The sequence below is a fragment of the Schistocerca americana genome, chromosome 4 (genome assembly GCF_021461395.2).
Source record: "Schistocerca americana isolate TAMUIC-IGC-003095 chromosome 4, iqSchAmer2.1, whole genome shotgun sequence".
Classification (NCBI taxonomy): domain Eukaryota; kingdom Metazoa; phylum Arthropoda; class Insecta; order Orthoptera; family Acrididae; genus Schistocerca; species Schistocerca americana.
The window spans coordinates 191,538,202-191,560,699 of NC_060122.1; the positions used below are offsets into that span (position 1 = coordinate 191,538,202).

At 43.2% G+C, this 22,498-nt stretch overlaps 1 protein-coding gene across 1 annotated transcript in view; it reads right to left on the minus strand.

Annotated features, from left to right (window-relative positions):
- LOC124613341 (nephrin-like) overlaps positions 1-22,498 on the minus strand; it is a 161,786-nt gene that overhangs the window by 92,855 nt on the left and 46,433 nt on the right. The window contains exon 6 of the mRNA XM_047142038.1: positions 597-756. Within this exon, the coding sequence (XP_046997994.1) occupies positions 597-756 (160 nt within the window). The remainder of the gene's footprint in view (positions 1-596; positions 757-22,498) is intronic.

Below are 22,498 nucleotides of genomic sequence, written 5' to 3' on the forward strand. Positions count from 1 at the left end.
GTGACACGATCCTGAATGCAAAAGATGTCAACAAATAAGGCTTTATCCATCGTAATGTAAGGGAAAATTACTACATATGTTAGCAGCAACGTTACAAACATGGCGACTGTGACAGGACTCGAACGTGCACTCTTCGGATCAAATTGCACTGTAGCTGTTAAATTCTCGGAAAATTCGTCGTCTGTGTTACTTAAGCAGTCGGCTAGTTGATGACGATACAGATGAAGAAAAATAAAATTCATTTCTGGAATTTATTTGTTATCAGAATTTATTTTTGGTTGATGGGCTACCGGTTAAGATCTTCTATCAAGATAACTGCTTTGACCAATAACTTGCGTTATGGCATCGTGTTCTGTTGCAGCAGCTGCCAAATGTGACAAGCGTGCACGTACTCTCACCGCAACTACAGTTACACATGAACCCAATCAAAATTAAGTTCCCAGCAGTACTTTGTCAATTAGACATCGCACCATTTATCTCTATAACGGATGGACAAGTGTTATGAGTATGGTTACTACATACTTTCAGTTAAAAACTTGAATTTAGTGACAATAATTTATAGACAAACTGCGGTGCCCAATCGAGATGTAACTTACACTTAACGGTCACCCGCAACGGAGAGCTCTCAGTGTCCCCTATTGCATTGGAAACGATGCAGGTGTAATTGCCAGCCTGTGTGCGGTTGATGTCGTTCAGTCTCAGACTATACTCGTGGTTGAGTGGCCCACTAGAAGTGATCTCCTTCAGCGGGTGGCCCTGTAAAATGAAATGAACAGCAACACCTTCAACTTCAGATTAATGTACTATCGGTTATTTGTACAACACAATGCATTTTATAGACGTCAGCTGTTATTATAGCTCGAAAGTATCAATTATGTTAATTAATAACGCTCTTCTCTCCACCTCCACGCGTTCAGTTTTAATCCTAATAGCTTAGCAGTACTCAACACGCTCAAGACAGCCCGGAATTTGGGAAAGGCTCTGTATGTTAAGTTGACATTACAGTGAAGACCATAAATATTAACGCATAATGAGGGATCAAACAATATTCAACTCTCTGCATATGCTTCCGTATTTTGTGGACGTTTAATCACACTATGACATTACCACTGGGTTTGTGGTTCATAATGGGTCACTTTAAGAATGTGTTTCGCTCGGCGTATTAATCAGGGAATCTACTTGATGTGTGGTGCTTGAACAAATGACTTACTCGCTATCTAGGAGAATCCACATGCCTCGGAATTAGGTGCTTCGCGTTAAGCCAGCTGCTCCCTGCAGCCATCTGGATGTCTTCATTCTATTTAGATCTGTAGGTTCGTGTTTAAAAAAAAAATAGAAAAAAAATCGGTGACATACGTGGACTTCACATATTTCTGTACTGAATGTTACGGAAGTAAAACACAACCAGCATCTGGCGATAGTGGAAATAGAGTACTGCCTGTATTTGCGAAGCACAGGCCGAGAAAAATGCAGCAAATACTATCAACCACTTGGTTTGCTCTAACATACTTATCATGGAAGTCTGTCCAGCACGTATGCATGCAATCATCATTTACAACCAGCATGAATCCATTAATTTCCGACAGTAGTACTTGCCTAGTGCAGCACTATTTGAAGTTTCCTCGAGTCTTCACAGAACTCAAAACAAGTTCTATCTTACAACTGTTACTAATGACAAAGGCTAAAGCCCTAAACTGTCCCGGAAGAGAAGAGTCCCGCTTATCTTTAGACACTTTTTACTACTTGAGTCCTAAAAAGTTTGCTAATTTCCTTCATCTTTGTTTATTTCCTTCATCTTCGGAATCAATTCAAAGTCACAAGGACTTAAGTCCGGGGAGTATGGTGCATGGTCCCATCGACCGAACAAAGCGGCCACAGTTGCGCCGTATGCGCCCGCGCATTATCATGAAAAATGATGGGTGGGTTGAGCCGAAAGTGTCGCCCCTTCTTTCGCAAAGCTGGTCGCAGGTAATGCTCCAGAAACGAACAGTAATACGACTTAAGTCCTTGTGACTTTGATTTTAATCCGAAGATGAAGGAACCATTTCGTGGCTTCCGCTTCAGAACTGTTCCTGAGATTCGACCGCACCATTCGCTCCATCAACAGAAAAGGCTCTGTTAATGGTATACTATGCCTTCCACATCGCTGGCAACGAGCTCTACACAACGCTGGAGACTACTTTGAAGGACAGTAGCAGGTCTAACATGTAACTCTTCTGTATCGGTTGTGAATAAATAGCTGCCACTTTTTAAGTTCCAACCCTCGTATATACAGGGTGCTCAGAAAGAGAGTGAAACGCTTGTAAAGGTACTGCAGGGTAGATAGTACCGACAAATAACTCTTAAGAAAAAAAATCGTTGTGTTGAACAATTGAACGATACAAAAATTGGAACGGTTGTAAGGGAGCTGGGGTTGGGTTCGGTTGTTTGGGGGAGGAGACCAAACTGCGAGGTCATCGATCTCATCGGATTAAGGAAGGACGGGTAAGGAAATCGGCCGTACCTTTTCAAAGTAACCATCCAGGCATTTGCCTGGAGCGATTTAGGGAGATCACGGAAAACCTAAATCAGGATGGCCGGACGCGGGATTGAACAGTCTCGTCCTCCCGAATGAAACTCCAGTGTGCTAACCACTGCGCCACCTCGCTCGGTGGAACGCTAGTAAGGCTCGAATCCGAAACTAAGGCTGAGTAATCTCGAGCGCTGTCATCTATCTTATGACAACAACAGACTCTAATTGCTTCTGGCGGCCACATGAATTTGTGCTCGCGACGGCCTCATTGTCTAATTTCAATATCAATGAACTCTGAAACAGCGCTTGTATCAATTTTTCCCCTAACTACTTTGTCCCTGCACAGCATACCCTGCAACACCCTTACAAGCTTTTTAAACTGTTCTGTATAAATACGAAGTCACACTCTCCAGTCACCTACATGCAGGTGCAGGAGATGTTGAGCAGAACAGCAGCAGTAATAGCATCCCGGCATTCGCAGGGAACGACCCAGCTTCTTCAGCACACACACACACACATTCACACACACACACATACACACATACACACACACACACATACACACACACACACACACACACACACACACACACACACACACACACAACAGAACACACAGCTTAATAGAAAAAAATAGAGAAAGACCGTATTAAAATTCGGAACAAGTGGTTCAAATGGCTCTAAGCACTATGGGACTTAACATCTGAGGTCATCAGTCCCCTAGACTTAGAACTACTTAAACCTAACTTACCTAAGGACATCACACACATCCAAGCACGAGGCAGGATTCGAACCTGCGACCGTAGCAGTAGCGCGGTTCCGGACTGAAGTGCCTTGAACCGCTCGGCCACAACGGGCGTCAATTCGAAACAACGTGGAGGTTTTCACCTGTACATAATTTGAGGATATAACGTTTCATGTGTGAGTTGGTCAAGAGATGATGCTGTCCTCGTGTTAAAACTCTGTTCCTGATGATTACTCATAGCTGGCAGAAGCAGTACAATTAATTTAGATATATCAGAACTCGGTGAAACACTGTCGACCGTGAGTTTAATTCCTCCTCTGTTGCTCTCGTAGCGTGGGAATTATATTGAGTGTGGTTTTAGCTGGGGATTGTGTGGACTTGGGGCACAAATTAAAGATTATTTTGTTAGACATCTAAATCTCAGTTAACAAAATAGTAAACCTATTAAAATAAAACAAAACGTACAGCTTGAGGACTTCTTAAGCAGCAAATTCAAAAATGGTTCAAATGGCTCTGAGCACTATGGGACTTAACATTTGAGGTCATCAGTCCCCTAGAACTTAGAACTGCTTAAAGCTAACTAACCTAAGGACATCACACACATCCATGCCCGAGGCAGGATTCGAACCTGCGACCGTAGCGGTCTCGCGGTTCCAGACTGAAGCGCCTAGAACCGATCAGCCACACCGGCCGGCCAGCAAATTCAAACTTGCCCTATGATGGACAGGCGGGTAAGAACATAACATTTCCAGAATAAGATTTTCACCCTGCAGCGGAGTGTGCGCCGATATGAAACTTCCTGGCATATTAAAACTTTGTGCGGGACCGAGACTCGAACTCGGGACCTTTTTTTTAACATAACATTTTATAGTATCTGTCATCCGACCACAACTACAGGGTGGTGCGCGGTAAATTGTTGATTTAGGAATGAGATAAAAAATAATGAACACTTAGAAACTAACATTCTTATTGTTCTCATATTAGACAATAATGGAAGCTTCTAATTACATAGTTTAAACGGTATGCCTGCCAATGTCTGTCTACCTTCACAATCCACACCTGCCGCAGTCGCTTTCTGAAATTTCCATGCACTCTTTGAAGCATGTCTTCTGGTATTATTGCAATTTCAGCCTCAGCACTGTTCTGTAGGTCTTCCAGGATGTTGGGATGGTTGCAATACGTCTTTGACTTCAGGTAATCCTAAAGAAAAACATCGCATGGGGCTAAGTCCGTTGATCATGTCGGTCAGTTGAGATCCTTCATCCGAGAGATACGTCTTTCAGGAAACGTTTGCCTCAAAAAATTCATGGCAAAGTCCGCTTGTGTGCGGTGGCGCTGTCTTGTCGAAACCAGGTATCCTGCAACTGCATTGCCTCGAAAGCCGGATGGAAAAACTCATGCAGCACAGTTAAGTAGCGATCCGAATTCACAGTTACAGCACGAAGATTTTCCTGGAAAAATATAAGGGCCAAGCATGCCTCTCCTGATACGGCGCACCACACAGTGATACGGTCTGAGTGCAGGGGTCTCCGGTGAATTTGCCTGGGGTTCGTGTCGCTCCAGTACCACATATTCTGTTTGTTTACACACCCACCGAGGTGAAAATGTGCCTCATCAGAAAATAACACATTTGCGTTGTTGGATATGGTTGCAAGGATGTCTTCACAAGATGTTCTTCGTATCACATAAACCCGTAGTGACAATTGCTGGACCACGCACATTTTACATGGTTGAAAATTTAGTTCATTATTAAGAATCCGGTGGAGATAACGTCTTGAAGTGCCAAGAGCAAGTGCGTTTTTCCGAGCTGAGAGTTTAGGCGCATCCAGTATTGCTGCTCTAACTATTTCAACATTTTGTGATGTATCCCTTCTCTCAAGCCCTCTTAGTTCGCGTGACCCATCACCTGTTGTTCTGAATGCATTCTAAAATTGATTGCCGTCTAGGAACACGTCCGCGTGGGGGTACTGCAAATCTCAAATGAAAAGCACGCTGATCGAGTGCAAATTCTAGAGACACCCTTCAACACAAAATGGGCGTTTCTCACGTGTCTACTGCATTATCGGAACTGAACAACAGTTGAATACAAACCTCCCACAGGTCACTATAAACTACGACCACAGCCCCCTCTATTCGAACAACAGTGCCGCCACAACGTGAATTCTACAAACGCAGTTTACCGCCCCCCCCCCCTATAATTAATAACTGTCAATTTTAGGATGCCCAGGAATACTTAACCTTATCTGGGACCAGTAAATATAACATCTAATTACAAGTTTATCTACTAGTACTACTGTCAACGCACTGGTAAAACAGCACCCATCCTCTACGCCAATAAACAGCCGATGCCTATGTCCGAATAACTTCTTATACAATAAAATACGTAACAGCTCATTCACATAACGGCAAAAAGATCTTAATACAACAAATGAGAGCAACTGGCTCAGTACATAGAATCAATAACATAGTAATGTCTTACAACCACTGGAGGTAACCAATCGATTCGTGTTCACAGTGGCAAACAGACATATTATGCTAAACACGCTATATCACGCCTACAGCGTGGAATGACGCAGTTATGCCTACTCTGCCTGACAGCATCCACCATTGCGCGCCCTGCGTGCCACAAATAGCCAACCAGTAGTTACATAACATCCACAGACTTCCACGTATAAAGTTATTTACTTGGGACTGCACTCACTGATTTGTTTGCACGTAACATTAGCCAACAGTGAAAATGTAACTGGGATGAAATAAACGTTTATTAACAATATCGACCACGCCGATAATGAAAACGACAATGAAAAGCTCGGATTAACTCTCGTTTCCGAGTCAAAGTGGGTGGATTTAATTGTAATTTATTAGCGTTCATTGTCAATGCCTTCCCGTATAGGCTTCGAAACGCCGCTGATAGTAGACACAGAGATGGATTTTCAGGCAACAATTGCGGTGGTCTAGCGGTTCTAAGCGCTCAGTCCGGAACCGCGCGACTGCTACGGTCGCAGGTTCGAATCCTGCCTCGGGCATGGATGTGTGTGATGTCCTTAGATTAGTTAGGTTTAAGTCGTTCTAAGTTCTAGGGGACTGATGACCAGAGATGTTAAGTCCCATAGTGCTCAGAGCCATTTTTTTGGCAACAGTGGCTGTGTATATTTTCTCCCTGTTTCTATCCCGTGTTCGTAGCAACAACAGGAAGAGAAAGAGGAAGGGAGAAGCACAGCACGTTTGATTTAAGCTGTGTTTCAGTCTGTTAACAATCTGTATTCTGTTTGTGTGCTGGTAGAACGTGTTACTGATGTGTAGTTAGTGTGTGAGGTCATTGTAATTGCTGTGATTGAATACACCTCGCAAAAACGTAAAGAGCGCTGACAATTTTGGTACATTTGCGGACAGGCTACATTGAAACCACAAAGGTAGCCAATAACGCCATATGTTAGGAAGGCGTAGAGACTGTTGTTTGGCTGTGAAATCGGGACCACGAAAAGCCGTGGGCTCCTGATACATGTTGCATATCTTCTGTCTCAAATCTTTATTCGCGGTTGAATTGTATATCTTCCATGGGCTCTGCTATATGCTTCATCTGGGGAGAACATTCAAACGATGTGCATGATTGTTACTTTTGTATGAAAACTCCATTAAGATATGGCATTTCCGACATATGCTAACATACCGTCGGCCATGTGGCCATTGCCTCACGGAGACAGACAGCCTGTTCCTGTCCCACGTGTTTGTGATAGTGACGAGGACGGCAGTGAAAATAGTGATGCACCATCATCTTCAATGCCCCGTTCTTCGAAAGATCCGATTTTTTGTGTAACGATGAGTGTACAGAGATACATAAAATAACACAGTGTGAACTTAATGACCAAGTGAGGGATCAGGAGCTGGCGAAAGGTAAAGCTGAACTGTTGGTGTCAAATCTACTACAATGGAATTGTCTTTATAAGACGGTAAATGTGACTGCGTTCTGGTCCCGCCATACGTCATTCCTTCCATTTTTCGAATGTGGACAGAAACTGGTATTTCATAGTGATTTACAAGGGCTAATAGCAGCTATGGGCATTGTCTGTGAAAGTGGTCAATGAAGGTTGTTCGTCGACTCCTTCAAAGTAAGTCTCAAGCGTGTGATACTGCATAATAGCAACACGTTATCAAATGTTCCGACTGGGCATGAATCTTACATGAATGAAATATATAACAACATAAACAGGGGGTTATTGCGATTGAACTATGTCAAGTTTAACTGCAGATCTCCGGGGATATGAAAGACATAGTCATATTACCTGGGATACAACACGCTTACACAAAATTCTGTTGCTTCCTGTGCCTCTGGGAAAGCAATTCGCAACAAAAAGAAAAATTCGCCTAAGTATCGATCACTTGAACCACGATATCACAATATTATGAACGAAGAACTTGTCGAAATTAACAAAATAATTCTCCCTGCTCTTCATATAAAATTGGGCCTAATGGGAAACTTCATTAGGACCAAGGACAAAACAGTAGAAGCATTTCTCTCTTTGGGTGAGAAATTTCCTCGTCTTAGTCTTCGTTGGTCTCCAGATACGAAAAATGTACAAAGATCCTGACAAGTGATGCAAAGTTAGCTTGGGATGTCTCTGTCCAAATGTTAACAAACTTTCTGTCCGAAGAGAGGGAGAAAACTGGGAGATCATCTACACTGCCACAGTACACTGGGGTGCAACATGTCCCTATAGTAACTTTTCCTGGATTCTGACGTCGACTTCTTTCCTAACAACAGTGGTATTGTAACCGACGGGCACGGAGAACGCTTCTACCAAAAAATTTCAGACATGCAAATGAGATACCAAGTAAAGTGGAGTGCATGTGTGAAGGCAATTACTGCTGGACACTAATCAGCGAATCACCAGCAAGAAACTACAAAAACCAGCCAAAGTGGTTGCGCCTTCAGTGACCTTCCTCCGACGGATAACACCAAGCTAAATACGTGTGTATGCTTACATAGGCAATAACGTAAGGCTATCATAAATTCAAAACGAGATTTTATCTTGCGTTTTAAGTAACACTTTCTATATCAGATCACCCCAAAATATAAACATTCGCTGTTTTCATGCCATTTACAGGAAAAAGTAAAATTTTTTGGCTATTGTAATTACTGCAGCGCCTCAATCACAATGCCATCAGGATGCCACCATTAGTTGTGAACGCAGACATATAACGCTCCGTAGCTCATGCTGAACCTGTTTCTTTCCCTTGACTAGAGTTGCGTCCGCCAGTGAATGACAGCATCCGATCTACCACGTTATTTTCGTAGGGCAGCCCCACCAGTGCTAACCGTTATCTCCTCTGGTAACCTACCACACACCAACTTCTTGCGACCCTTTTTCTTGGCTCCACCCTAAATTGTGTTCTTTGTGTTACTCCAAGACACACTCTGCCACCGACCGTCATCACCTCCATCTCGTTGGTGGCGGTACAAACGGCCCTGAAACTTCTGACTCGTCTGCCTTCTGGTGGAACAATTGCACCACAACACTCACCATGGTCTTTGGCACCGAGGGAATAGTAATGTTGTTCGTCACGGTACAGTTTTCACATGTGTGATTACAGCACTAGGTCAAGGACGCCCATACGACAGTTTGTAGAGGGGTTCATAGACATGAGATATAGCGCATTTTTAATATCATGAAAGATGGTTGGCGACTTGTAAGGACCCATAAAAATGTTCCAGTTTCAACCCTGCCAAAAACCTATATAATACCGACTTATCAGTCATCTTCTAGAAAGAAAAATACCTGGTAACACCACGCTACTGTGTTGGAGGGCGTTCGCTCCCCAACTCCCCACCCTCCTGTTGACCTCGAGTTTGGTTACCCTAGCGTTAAGCTACTTTTCTCTATTAACGAACAATACCTGTGACAAGGTAAGAAGCAGGGAATGTTGGTTGATGTACATTGAGTTTATTAGGATCAAAGTATGAAAGTAACATATTTTAATTCAGAACTATTTCGCTCTTTGTTACGAGCTTTATAGAGAACCTAATGTTTTTCCTACTCATTTCGCGTATTTTATATAATCTGACAGCTGAAACCGTGGTGTGACAGGGCACAGGCACAAGCAGCAGTTATCACTATCTTCACGTCTATGCAACTGGATAAGATGTCGCCTGCGAGTTTATGCAGGTCGCCGAATCTGCATGTACGAGAATAAGTGATGAGATGTCAAATTCTCTTATCCAATGGTGGCAGTGCTATGACGTATTAACACCATCTTCAAAGCGAAACTTTCCCGGTCGTTTTATATGAGCCACGCTGCGAAAATCGATAGGTCGCGGCACACACTGCTTCTGCACACGTAACACAGGCACGAGGCGCGCATGGCTTGCACCGAGCTACTCCGGGTAACTTTCGCTGCCAGAAGGAGCGCATGATCCGCACCGAGCTCTCATAGCGCGTGGACACGCCGAGCAGTGTGGAGCACTTGTAAGCAGGACTTGCTTGCTTGGAAGAAAGTGTCTGCCAGCCCTGGGTTCGTCGTTAGCGAGCACTCTGTTCGCGTGCAAGGAGAGGACATAGCAGAGCCGAGCAGAATGTGGCCAGCTGGACAGAACTGGTCGCCCATCTTGAGCAACCGATCCAGGATTTTTTTCATCTGGACGACGGACACAGAGCCTGAGCCGGCATTGTGGCACGGCACCTGGCATACTTGCACCGGGGAGACAAGAAGTTTCTGTATGTCCATCCTTTTCATTGGTGGTTTGAGGGACCAGCCGTTCACTTATGTAATAACATGGAACAGCTAAGATGTCCTTACGACGTTGTTTATTATACCAACTTGGTAGTTGATGGTTGGAGACACAACATCTTTGTTACAGGTAGTCTGCGAAAACCAGTTCACAGATGTCGGCAACTGATCAGTCGTGTGTAGAATGGGGTTTACCACCTCAGCGTCAGTTAAGGCCTGAAGATAGTGCATCGAAGTACCAAATCTGGTAGCCATATAATAAATAACATCGTAAGTACAGCTGTAGGTGTTCCATTTTAGTACGTGGAAGACAACAGTTCAATTGCTACTCTCTTGCTCAAGTGTGGACAGGGGACGGTGTCACGAAGAGCCTACAGAGGAGGGAACTGTTTTCTGTCGGACAAAGGACACTACACCTTTAAGAATCTACTATCACCAGCAACCCCTGCGAAATGACTATACCGGGTAATCATATTCTGAATTGGTTAAAGTGTGATTGTGATGTGGCAGTACGTCGGCCACATTGGAGACTTCATACAGACGCTGATACATCGAACTCGTGCGAGATGTGCGGCTACCGTAACTGGACTGATCTGTAATGCTTGCGGACCGTATTCGTGGTAAACACCGCGAAGGGTGGCACATAACACGGCATGGACGGGACGATAAGGGGAAATTCTCCGTTGTTCTATTTCAAGCTAAAAACGAGGAAAAAGTTAAGGAATTTATCGTGAGTAACAATACCACACGAGCTAGGTTTCATCAAACCGATAAATTTTTAGCAGAAGTCAAGACAGCTTTTAACGGTATTAATTTAATGCTTGAATAGGACTTTTAAAAGAATGAACCCAAGAGCCCTTACACTTAGAGGGACGCTGAAAATTCATTAGCATTCCGCCACTCTGCGGCCAGTTATTACGAGGAGCATTCAAGTTCTAAAGCCTCCGATTTTTTTTCTCCGGACTGGAAAGAGTTAGAAACATGCGCATTGTTTTAAAATGAGGCCGTGTTCATTGTCAATACGTCCCAGAGATGGCAGCACCGTACGGCAGATGGAATTTTACCGCCAGGGGCGAGAATGACAACTGTTTTAAATACTTAAAATGGCGACGTTTTCCTTACTTGAACAGCGTGCAATCATTCGTTTTCTGAATTTGCGTGGTGGGAAACCAATTGAAATTCATCGACAGTTGAAGGAGACATGTGGTAATGGAGTTATGGATGTGTCGAAAGTGCGTTCGTGGGTGCGACAGTTTAATGAAGGCAGAACATCGTGTGACAACAAACCGAAACAACCTCGGGCTCGCACAAGTCGGTCTGACGACATGATCGAGTAAGTGGAGAGAATTGTTTTGGGGAATCGCCGAATGACTGTTGAACAGATCGCCTCCAGAGTTGGCATTTCTGTGGGTTCTGTGCACACAATCCTGCATGACGACCTGAAAATGCGAAAAGTGTCATCCAGGTGGGTGCCACAAATGCTGACGGACGACCACATGGCTGCCTGTGTGGCATGTTGCCATGCAATGTTGACGTGCAACGACAGCATGAATGGGACTTTCTTTTCGTCGGTTGTGACAATGGATGAGACGTGGATGCCATTTTTCAATCCAGAAACAAAGCGCCAGTCAGCTCAATGGAAGCACACAGATTCACCGCCACCAAAAAAATTTCGGGTAACCGCCAGTGCTGAAAAAATGACGGTGTCCATGTTCTGGGACAGCGAGGGCGAAATCCTTACCCATTGCGTTCCAAAGGGCACTACGGTAACAGGTGCATCCTACGAAAATGTTTTGAAGAACAAATTCCTTCCTGGACTGCAACAAAAACGTCTGGGAAGGGCTGCGCGTGTGCTGTTTCACCAAGACAACGCACCCGCACATCGAGCTAATGTTACGCAACAGTTTCTTCGTGATAACAACTTTGAAGTGATTCCTCATGCTCCCTACTCACCTGACCTGGCTCCTAGTGACTTTTGGCTTTTTCCAACAATGAAAGACACTCTCCGTGGCCGCACATTCACCAGCCGTGCTGCTATTGCCTTAGCGATTTTCCAGTGGTCAAAAAAGACTCCTAAAGAAGCCTTCGCCGCTGCCATGGAATCATGGCGTCAGCGTTGTGAAAAATGTTTACGTCTGCAGGGCGATTACGTCGAGAAGTAACGCCAGTTTCATTGATTTCGGGTGAGTAGTTAATTAGAAAATAAATCGGAGGCCTTAGAACTTGAATGCACCTCGTAATTCTGTAGGAAGCCGAGGCCATGAATTAGCAAGATTTTTAATAGCGCCTCAACTAGCGTTACTGTTATTCTCAGCATTATATGGTTAAGAATGGGAAAGAAATTGTTTAACTCTTGCAAACATTTGTGGTTCCTCAGGGAGCTTCTTTCGATGTCTGAGTATGTATACTAATATCCCTATACATGATGTTGTGGTCTTAAATGAGATTACCTACGTACTTCTAGTAATTTAGAGGAAGAGTATATTAAAGAATTTATGAAGTGGCTCACTCTGCTGGTAAAATGTAACTCCTACTTCAAGTTTGGGGAGGAAGTATGGCAGCAGAATGCCGGTTTGGCAATGGGCTCTCCATTGGCCATCACATAAACTAACGGTTATATGTCACACCTGGAGGAAAAATGTTTTAATAAACACCCGCAATGCAAGTGATAAACAGAAGGAGTACTGATGATGTTATTGTCATTTATGATGGGAACAGGAGTCAGCGTTTAGATTAACATAAGGCCCTGAATAACCAAATACTTACTATCAAATTTCTTTTGGAGTTCTCACGAGATCGTTCTGTACTATGTTTGGATTTATTACTAACTTTGTATAATGAGGTGACTGGGTGTAACATTTACCGAAAACCAACCACCAAGGATACAATGATACATAGTACCTCCATGCAACCTAGAGTGCATGTATTCACTGTCTTTAGATCTATAGTTTCACACGAAGTTTCACGTAATAAGGATGATTTTAATAACGAAGGGACGTAATAAAATATTTAGCTCACGCTAACTGGTGTCCTACCAAAAACATGGAAGACATCGGCAAACGATTGGCAAAAAAAGAGTAGGAATAATGGACTTTTAGGCAGCAAACTGACTGCACAGGATGCTGGAGTGAAGTATATTAGTATTCTATTTTATGGTATTACTCCGGGGAAGTGGGAAAGTCGCTGACGGAATTAAATATTGTTCCAGCTTTCTTTATTCCTCATACTAACGGACAAACGCAGTAATTGAAGTAGGCAAAAAGGGATATAAACGTCTCGAAATGAGATCGACAGGAAGTCAAAATGGGTAAGTAGAGATAGCTGGAGGACAAATAATGGATGTAGAGTTATATATCAGTAGTGGTAAGATAGATACTGCCTATAGGAAAATTAAAGAGATCTTTGGAGAAAAGAGAACCACTTGCACGAATATCGAGGGCTCAGATGAAAAACCAGTTTTGCGGAAGGAGGGGAAGGTAGAAAGGCGGAAGGAGGATATAGAGGGTCTCTACAAGGGCGATGTACTTGAGAGCAACGTTATGGTAATGGAAGAGAACGTAGGTGAAGATTAAATGGGAGATATGATAGATATGATAGTGCGTGAAGAATTTAACACAGCACTGAAAGACCTACGTTGAATCAAGGCCCCGGGAGTAGACAAGACTCCATTAGAATTACTGATAGCCTTAGAAGAGCCATCCCTGACAAAACTCTACCATCCGGTGAGCAAGATGTACGACAAAGGTAGAATACCCTTAGACTTCAAGAAGCAATATAATAATACCAGTCCCAAAGAAAGCAGGTGTTGACAGGTGTGAAAATTACCGAACTAGTAGAAGCCGACTTTGCGGAAGATCAGTTAGGATTCCGCAGAAATGTGGGAACACGTGAGGCAATACTGACCATACGACTTAGATTAAGGAAAGGCAACCTCGGTTTCTAGCAGTTGTAGACTTAGAGAAAGATTTTGACAATATTGACTGGAGTACTCTCTTTCAAATTCTGAAGGTGGCAGGGGTGAAATACAGGGAGCGAAAGGCTATTTACAATTTGTACAGAAACCAGATGGCTGTTATAAGAGTCGAGGGGCATGAAACAGAAGCAGTGATTGAGAAGGGAATTGGACAGCGTTGTGTCCTATCCCTGATGTTATTCAATATGTATATTGAGCAAGAAGTAAAGGAAACAAAAGAAAAAATGTGGAGTAGGATTTAAAATTCATGGATAAGAAATAAAATCTTTGAAGTTTGCCGATGGCACCGTAATTCTGTCAGAGACAGCAAAGGACCTGGAGGAGCAGTTGAGTGGAATGGACAGTCTCTTGATAGTAGGATGTAAGATGAACATCAACAAAAGTAAAACGAGGATAATGAAATGTAGCCTAATGAAATCAGGTGATGCTGAGGGAATTAGATCAGGAAATGAGACACTTAAAGTGCTATTTCGGGTGCAAAATAACTGATGATTGTCGAAGTAGTGCCAATGGCAAGAAAAGCGGTTTTGAAGAAGAGAAATTTGTTAACATCGAGTATAGATTTAAGCGTCAGGAAATCTTTTCCCAAAGTTTTAGCGTGGAGTGTAGTCACGTATGGATGTGAGACAGGGACCATAAATAGTTTAGACAAGAATAGAAGCTTTCGAAATGTGGTGCTACAGAAGAATGCTGATGATTAGATGGGTAGATCACGTAACTAATGAGGAGCTGCTGAACAAAACTGGGGAGAAGAGGAATTTGTGGCACAACTTGACTAGAAGAAGGGATCGCTGGGCAGGACATGTTCTGAAGCACCAAGGGATCACCAGTTTAGTACTGGAGGGCACCGTGGAGGGTAAAAATCGTAGAGGGAGTCCAAAAGACTTCGTCTTCCTGCGACGCAATCGGACCGTCAGTGCAGGGAATAAAAGCCCGACTGACAGACTTAAATAATACTGACAATGAGCAGACAGATTATTCCATCGGAACCACCTGATGATGGCGGAAAAGTTATTCGCCGAAATATCGTGGTACTTCATCGATCGCATCCGGCTGGACACCCAAGAGCCAAGGAAACTCTCTCACGATTTTCATATAAATAACAGAAAGTATATGAATATTATTTCTATTAACCCATGTCATATCTGTTTTCTTTGATTCGTGAACGCTACATAGGCTTGATTTACCTACACTAATCATTGTGTTATTAATTCATATTGTTATTTTGTGTAACGTTTTGTGAATTTTTAGATTTGTAACTGTCATATAAAATGGAGTCTAGTTCTGAACAATTATATCTCCCATTAGTCATATTGATGAGCAGTTAAATAAACTGGTAACACTGACATTAACAATGAGTACCTTTCTATAAACGTAACAACCGACTAAACAAGAATTAATGGCGTCGTGAGCGAATTTATCTACCCACATTAACGAAATTTCTCTTTCTCAGCAATAAATCACGCGCATTCAGGATGGATCGTCAACCCTACAATAAAGGTAACAAAAAAATATTAATGAAGTGGGACACGCGGTCAGTGGTGAAAGCCAACTTAATTATACAAATCAACGTAATTTCTCTTATTTAGTATGTTACAACAAATTCACGAGATCAAAGTGCAAATTGGACTGCTGGACAAATTACAAAACCTATCTATTGGGCAAGAGAAGCTCATAACAGAGCAGTTCAATCGACATCAAGAAAAGACGAAAAAGGAAAGAACCAATTGATTAAAAGACAAGGAACGATAGTTTGACCAAACAATCGAGAATAAGATTTACCAATGGGAACAGTAGTGCCAAATACGGAATGAACATGCATTCCAGTTATTTACAAAGAAAACCAACATGTATGTCCGTAACATAATTCCTGAGAAATTAATACAAACATCTGCCCAGATGATCAGTGTCATGGAATTCGTCACCAATGAAATAAAACAGTGGCGAGGAACTGTAGTGAAAGAAGTTAGTACAATTAAAAGAGTCATAGAGGAAGTAAATTAAATAATTGAGAAGAAAGACTCATTTTTAACGATATTTCTGCACCCGTCTGTACTTCTGTGCCGAGTGCTGGGCCGAAAACAGACCAGCGTCATAACGTTGCTATACCTAATGTAGTGTTTGGTTTAGGAGCCACTCCACTCATTACATATGGAATGCTGGAGAAAACCATGATCTGACATTAGCATTTGAAAGTGTTTTTTCCAGCAAAGAAGTCAACCCAAACCGTTTTATTCATTCAATAACTTATTTACATATTGCTGCGCTTATAGAGTGATATTCACAAAATAAAGTTCGTGAGTGGGGTTATGCAAAATGGCACAGCACTCTGGGCCACAGAGGCTACAGAAACATGTAAAACCTGTGAAGATTTTGAATGCTCTTTTCTTCCTATTATTAATCGTAGGGTGTTAAAGAAAGCTTGCAGAAGGAAGTATTTAACCAATAACCTTTCAATGAATGGCCAGGAAGTGTCCCCTGGTACATAGAAAAATATGTAAATAAAACGAAATACTAGAGTGAGATGGTAACTGTTTCCGACGTGTTGCGAATTTTAAAATCCAAGTTACCTGTCACGACGCGAGAAAAACAATTAAATGCACTGGATGAGAATTCTGGATTCGTTCTTTTCTGAAGATAACATTAATTTGGTACATTGTGATGAGAAGTCAGCACTTAGTGCACAGCTTCAATATTCAGATAACAATGGGCGATCACGCGATGCCAGCAAACGACATTTCCACTTACCGGAAACTGTCCCAGCATGCTTGACCAGCGTAGAACTGATTACAGGTGAAGGTGGTGTAGTCACAGGCCCGTAACGTCACACGAGAAACGGAAACCATGAAGACCGGATGGGCATGATTCCAGTCGTCATTTTTGACGGCCAAACCAACAGTAGCACAGTCTCCATTCTGGCAGGTGAGAAAATTGCTAATGTAGCTGTGAGTGTGAAAGGACTTTCGGTAAGGTTCACCCTGCAGACATTCATACACAATCAAGAAACTAAACGAGACCGACGGGAACCCCACAGGCTCGTTCTGTAGGCCCATGGAATACAGTTTACGTCTGTTTTAGTAATGGGATCGGCATTACTGAAAATGAGACTCAGTGATTTAATGGTTACCATACCAGTGCCTTATCGGCCAGACTGTTTCTCAGAGTTAATGAGCGTGAACAAGTCCTGACGCTTAAGGTAAGCGAACTCATGATTCTTGTTGCATTTAGCCCTAGACCTAAGCCCATTTGCTGGCTGCAGATCGTGTTAGGGGAAACGAAGTGTGAGCATTCGTTCCTTTTCTTCGACTGACTAACAATCGAATGAATACCAGGCGTAGATATTTTGTAGCATCCATACTGCCTAGGCTTACATAAACTGTAAGGCAAGAAAATTAGTATTTACCTGTGCTTGTAATAAGTTTTTTTTTTCACTCTTATTGAAGAAAGAAGACCAGTTAAAGTGATAGCATTTAAATATGTAAGCAGATGCGCCTATCAGTTTTTGTTTACCATAATTTTTGTGTTGTACAAATGTAAATATTTTCTATATGTACATATCATAGTGGCGTCTTTCATGTAAATGTAGCAATTAACATAGGTACACAAGGTAATTACAGCACTTCACACACGATGACTACCGCAGTCCACTTCACCCCTCCGCCGCCCTACACCGAACCACTCTTTCAGGGTTATTGTGCGGTTCGGCCTCCGGTGGACTCCTCCAGGGAACGTCTCACACCAGACGAGTACAACCCCTATGTTTGCGTGGTAATGGTGGTGTACGCGTACGTGCAAAAGTTCTTTGCGCAGAAATCGCCGACATAGTATAGCTGAGGCGGAATAAGGGGAATCAGCCCGCATTCGCCGAGGTACATGGAAAACCGCCTGAAAGCCATCCACAGACCAACTGGCTCACCGGACCTCGACAGAAGTCCGCCGGGCGGATTCGTACCGAGGACCAGGCGCTCCTTCCCAATACGGAAAGCCGTGCGTTAGACCACACGGCTAACCGGGCGGGCGACATCAGATTACATTACAAATGAATTACTGCGTTAAATATTAGACGTTAAGCATGTAAAATTTTATCTTTGGAGACATTGCACTTTTTCACGCATCCCAACCTTTATAACGTGACATAATCTGTACTAAGTAACGTAAACTGCTATAAGTTCTGCAGGTACATTCAAAAGTATATGTGCATGGAGTCTGCAAAAGGTCTTAGTAGTGGACAAGTACCACCAAAAAATATAATGCTTGAGGCTGAAGTTTTACTGAATGAACAGCTAAACAGTAGTGAACGATAAGCATTTTTCGTCCTATTTTTTGGGCTGGGGAGGGAGGTCAGTCATAAATAATTACTAAAAGATTTTAAATTATCTATAAAACAGTTGGAAGTGGCTAAGTGCTCTATTCACAATACTGTATGAATACGTTCAGGGTAATTTACATGACGTGACCTACGCTACTTCCAGGTAGGTACATAGGACGTAATTTTAATGCTTAATTTATTGTGTTAAATCTTTAACTTGAGTTATACTTGTGAATGAGTAGATAACTTCTTTTTTTTTTAATACGATCAGTTACTGTACGAAATACTGAAAACCAAATTTTTTTGCCTTTCAAAGACATTAAACAGCCTCCAACTGAGATTGGGTTTCCAAAGCATTCGCCACCATCCATGAAACTGAAACTAAAGGTACCAACTGAAAATTATTACGTAACAGGTACTACTTGAACAACGTTTGTTAGCAGGTGTAAATAAAGTCCACTACGCAACGTAATTAAAGGATCACTTGTCGAAACCAAGTAATCTTCTTCCATTAAGCAGCGGAACTTTTGAATTCGGCACCTTCCTCCTTTGCAAAAGCATGGCACCCTGAGATGTCACACTCGGGCTCTATGACGCTTCAAGCTCCAAGATGTAACGAAAACTAGGCCAGATTTCCTATGTTAACTCCAAGTGTCCGTCCAGCGCCACCGAGGGCGTATCGTATAACTGGAATGTCGTCGCACGACCTCGCACACACGTTTTATCCCTATGCAATTGAGGTCAGAACCGTTAAGCTCAGCGTTGAAATCATGTGGTTTTCTGATGGGTGGACGAGGAAAACTTTGTGGATGCACCACCGCTCAGAATCGACATTAAAAGGGGTCCGTGAAACAATCTCTTTCCTTTGGGCTTTGATTCCCACATATTTCACGGTCGATAGCGACATTTCAGACGTACAATGTTCTTTGACAGTGGTTGAATCGGCCGGGGGTGTAAGCAGCATCAAAAATTATGATTCAACCAGCCAAGTGGTAAACGTATTTCGTAAATACAGAACCATTATATTTCTCTGTATGCATATATGTATAAACGCCTGAAGATGAACAGAACATGTTCGAAACGCGCTGTATTATGTTAAGTTAAACATAAAACAAAAAATAAAAAAAGTGAGTAGTAGCACAAATTACACATAAATAAGCACGAAAAGTACTTAAGAATGTTATCCAGTTAATCATCGCATTATGAATTCTCGCTCTAATGTCAATTTGAGCGCTGGTGTATCTGAAATGCTTTCATCAGCCACCCATGAGAGAACCATGTGATTTCAGCGCTGGGTGCCACTGATCTGGCCTCAGTCGCAAAGGCGTCAGGAGCAGGAGCAAAATGCGCGAACGACGGCGTGCGACAACATTCCCATATGAGGCACGCCCATGGGCAGAATTGTGATGAAATTTCGATCAAATGCGACCTTAGACGTCATACGAACATCAGTGATCTGTCTTGTATTTGCATGTGTCGACACCTTGCAGTCTGAAGTGTCGCGTGCCCGAGGATGACGGCTTTTGCACCATTACATAGGAACTTTGTAGGCACCTTCAAGCCAAATTTCAAACTTCTGCGGCGTAATGGGAGACAATTACGGGATTCCGGAAAAGGGATCCTGTAATTGCGTTACGCCGTGTAGTTACTTATTATGTTCGCGTATATATGAAGGTTTCCCAGAAAGTAATGCACAGCATTTTTTTCTCGGCGGAAAACAATGCTACGAATGCGAAACGTTACGTATGTATTCTTTGAAGCCTCCTGTGTCAGACGCGCCAAGTTTCCGTCACTTCCGACAGATAGCGTAGCTGCAGGACAGTTTCAAAATGGCGTCTGTAGGTGATGTACGTTACAAGCAACGTGCCGTCATTGACTTTCTCACTGAAGAGAAAGAAACAATGGAGAATATTTGTAAACACTTGCACAGAGCATCTGCTGTCGACAGAGGTATAGTTAGTCGATGGGCACGGTGGGTGAGGTCGCCAGAAGGCGGTTCGACGGAGCTCCACGATTTGCAGCGTTCGGGGAGACCATCCACGGCTGTCATACTTGACAAGTTCCAGTGAGCTGATGTTGTCATTCGTGAGACCAGACGTATTACAACTCAGGAGTTCGTGCTTCTTTTGTCAATCAGCAAAGAAAATGTGGATGCAATTATTCACACTATGGGATATTCTAATGGGTGTGCAAGACGGGTCCCACAGTGTCTAACGATGGATCAAAAATCGCAAAGAAAAAACATTTGTCTTGATTTGTTGCAACGTTTCGAAGCTGAGGCAGAGGCTTTTTTGTCCCGGATTGTGACAGGTCATGAAACCTGAGTTCACCATTTTGACCCCGAAACAAAACGACAATCAATGGAATGACGCCATTCCCACTCATCACAGAAGAAATAATTCAAAGCAACTGCTTCCGCCGGTAAGGTCATGATTAACGTTTTCTGGGACTGTGAAAGCGCGATTATCATTTATGTGATGCCAAGAGGTGGTACCATTAATTCATAAGCATATGTCAACACATTAAGAAAACTAAAGACGCACTTCCGTTGACTTCGGCGCCACAGCAACCCAGGAGATATTTTGTTGCAACTGACGACTGCTGAACACATCACAAAACAGATTTGGACAGTGTTACCCCATACATCCTACAGCCCTGACCTAGACCCCCTCGGACTTCCACTTGTTTGGGGTATTAAACGATGGCATTCGTAGAACTCATTTCGAGGACAATGAGAAGCTACACTACTGGCCATTGAAATTGCTACACCAAGAAGAAATGCAGATGACAAACGTGTATTCAATAGACAAATATACTAAACTATAACTGACTTGTGATTACATTTTCACACAGTTCGGGTGCATAGATAATGAGAAATCAGTACTCAGAACAACCAACTCTGTCTGTAATAACGGCCTTGATACTCCTGGGCATTGAGTCAAACAGAGCTTGGATGGCGTGTACAGGTACAATTGCCCATGCAACTTCAACTCGATACCACAGTTCATCAAGAGTAGTGCCTAGCGTATTGTGACGAGCCAGTTGCTCAGCCACCATTGACCAGACGTTTTCAATTGGTGAGAGATCTGGAGAATGTGCTGGCCAGGGCAGCAGTAGAACATTTTCTGTATCCAGAAAGGCCCGTACAGGACCTGCAACATGTGGTCGTGCATTATCCTGCTGAAGTGTAGGGTTTCGCAGGGATCAAATGAAGGGTAGAACCACGGGTCGTAACACATCTTAAATGTAACTTCCACTGTTGAAAGTGCCGTCAATGCGAACAAGAGGTGACCGAGACGCGTAACCAATGGCACCCCATACCATCACGCCGGGTGATAAGCAAGTATGGCGATGACGAATACACGCTTCCAATGTGCGTTCACCGCGATGTCGCCAAACACGGATGTGACCATCATGATGCTGTAGACAGAACCTGGATTCATCTGAAAAAATGACATTTTGCCATTCGTGAATCCAGGATCGTCGTTGAGTACACCATCGCAGGTGCTCCTGTCTGTGATGCAGCGTCAAGGGCAACCGCAACCCTGGTCTCCGAGGTGATAGTCAACGCTGTTGCAAACGTCGTGGAACTGTTCGTGTAGATGGTTGTTGTCTTGCAAACGTCCCCATCTGTTGACTCAGGTATCGAGACGTGGCGGCACGACCCGTTACAGCCATGCGGATAAGATGCCTGTCGGCTCGACTGTTAGTGATACGATGCCGTTGGGATCCAGCACGGCGTCATATATTACCCTCCTGAAGCCACCGATTCCATATTCTGCTAACAGTCGTTGTATCTCGACAAACGCGTGCAGCAAATTCGCGATAAGATAAACCTCAATCGCGATGGACTGCAATCCGACCTTTATCAAAGCCGGAAACGTGATGGTACGCATTTATCCTCCTTGCACTAGGCATCACAACAACGTTTCACCAGGCAACGCCGGTCAACTGCTCTTTGCGTATGAGAAATGTCAGCACGCTGTAGGTGTCGGCACCGGCGCCAACCTTGGGTGAATCCTCTGAAAAGCTAATCATTTGCATATCACAGCATCTTCTTCCTATCGGTTAAAGTTCGCGTCTGTAACACGTCATCTTCGTGGTGTAGCAATTTTAATGGCTAGTAGTGTATTTCACGACAGGTCATATACGCCCTTCTTTCGCGCTGGCCGAAGAAGGGGATGGAGATCACGTTGAAAAATACGATTTGTAGATAAAACACCATTCTTACAC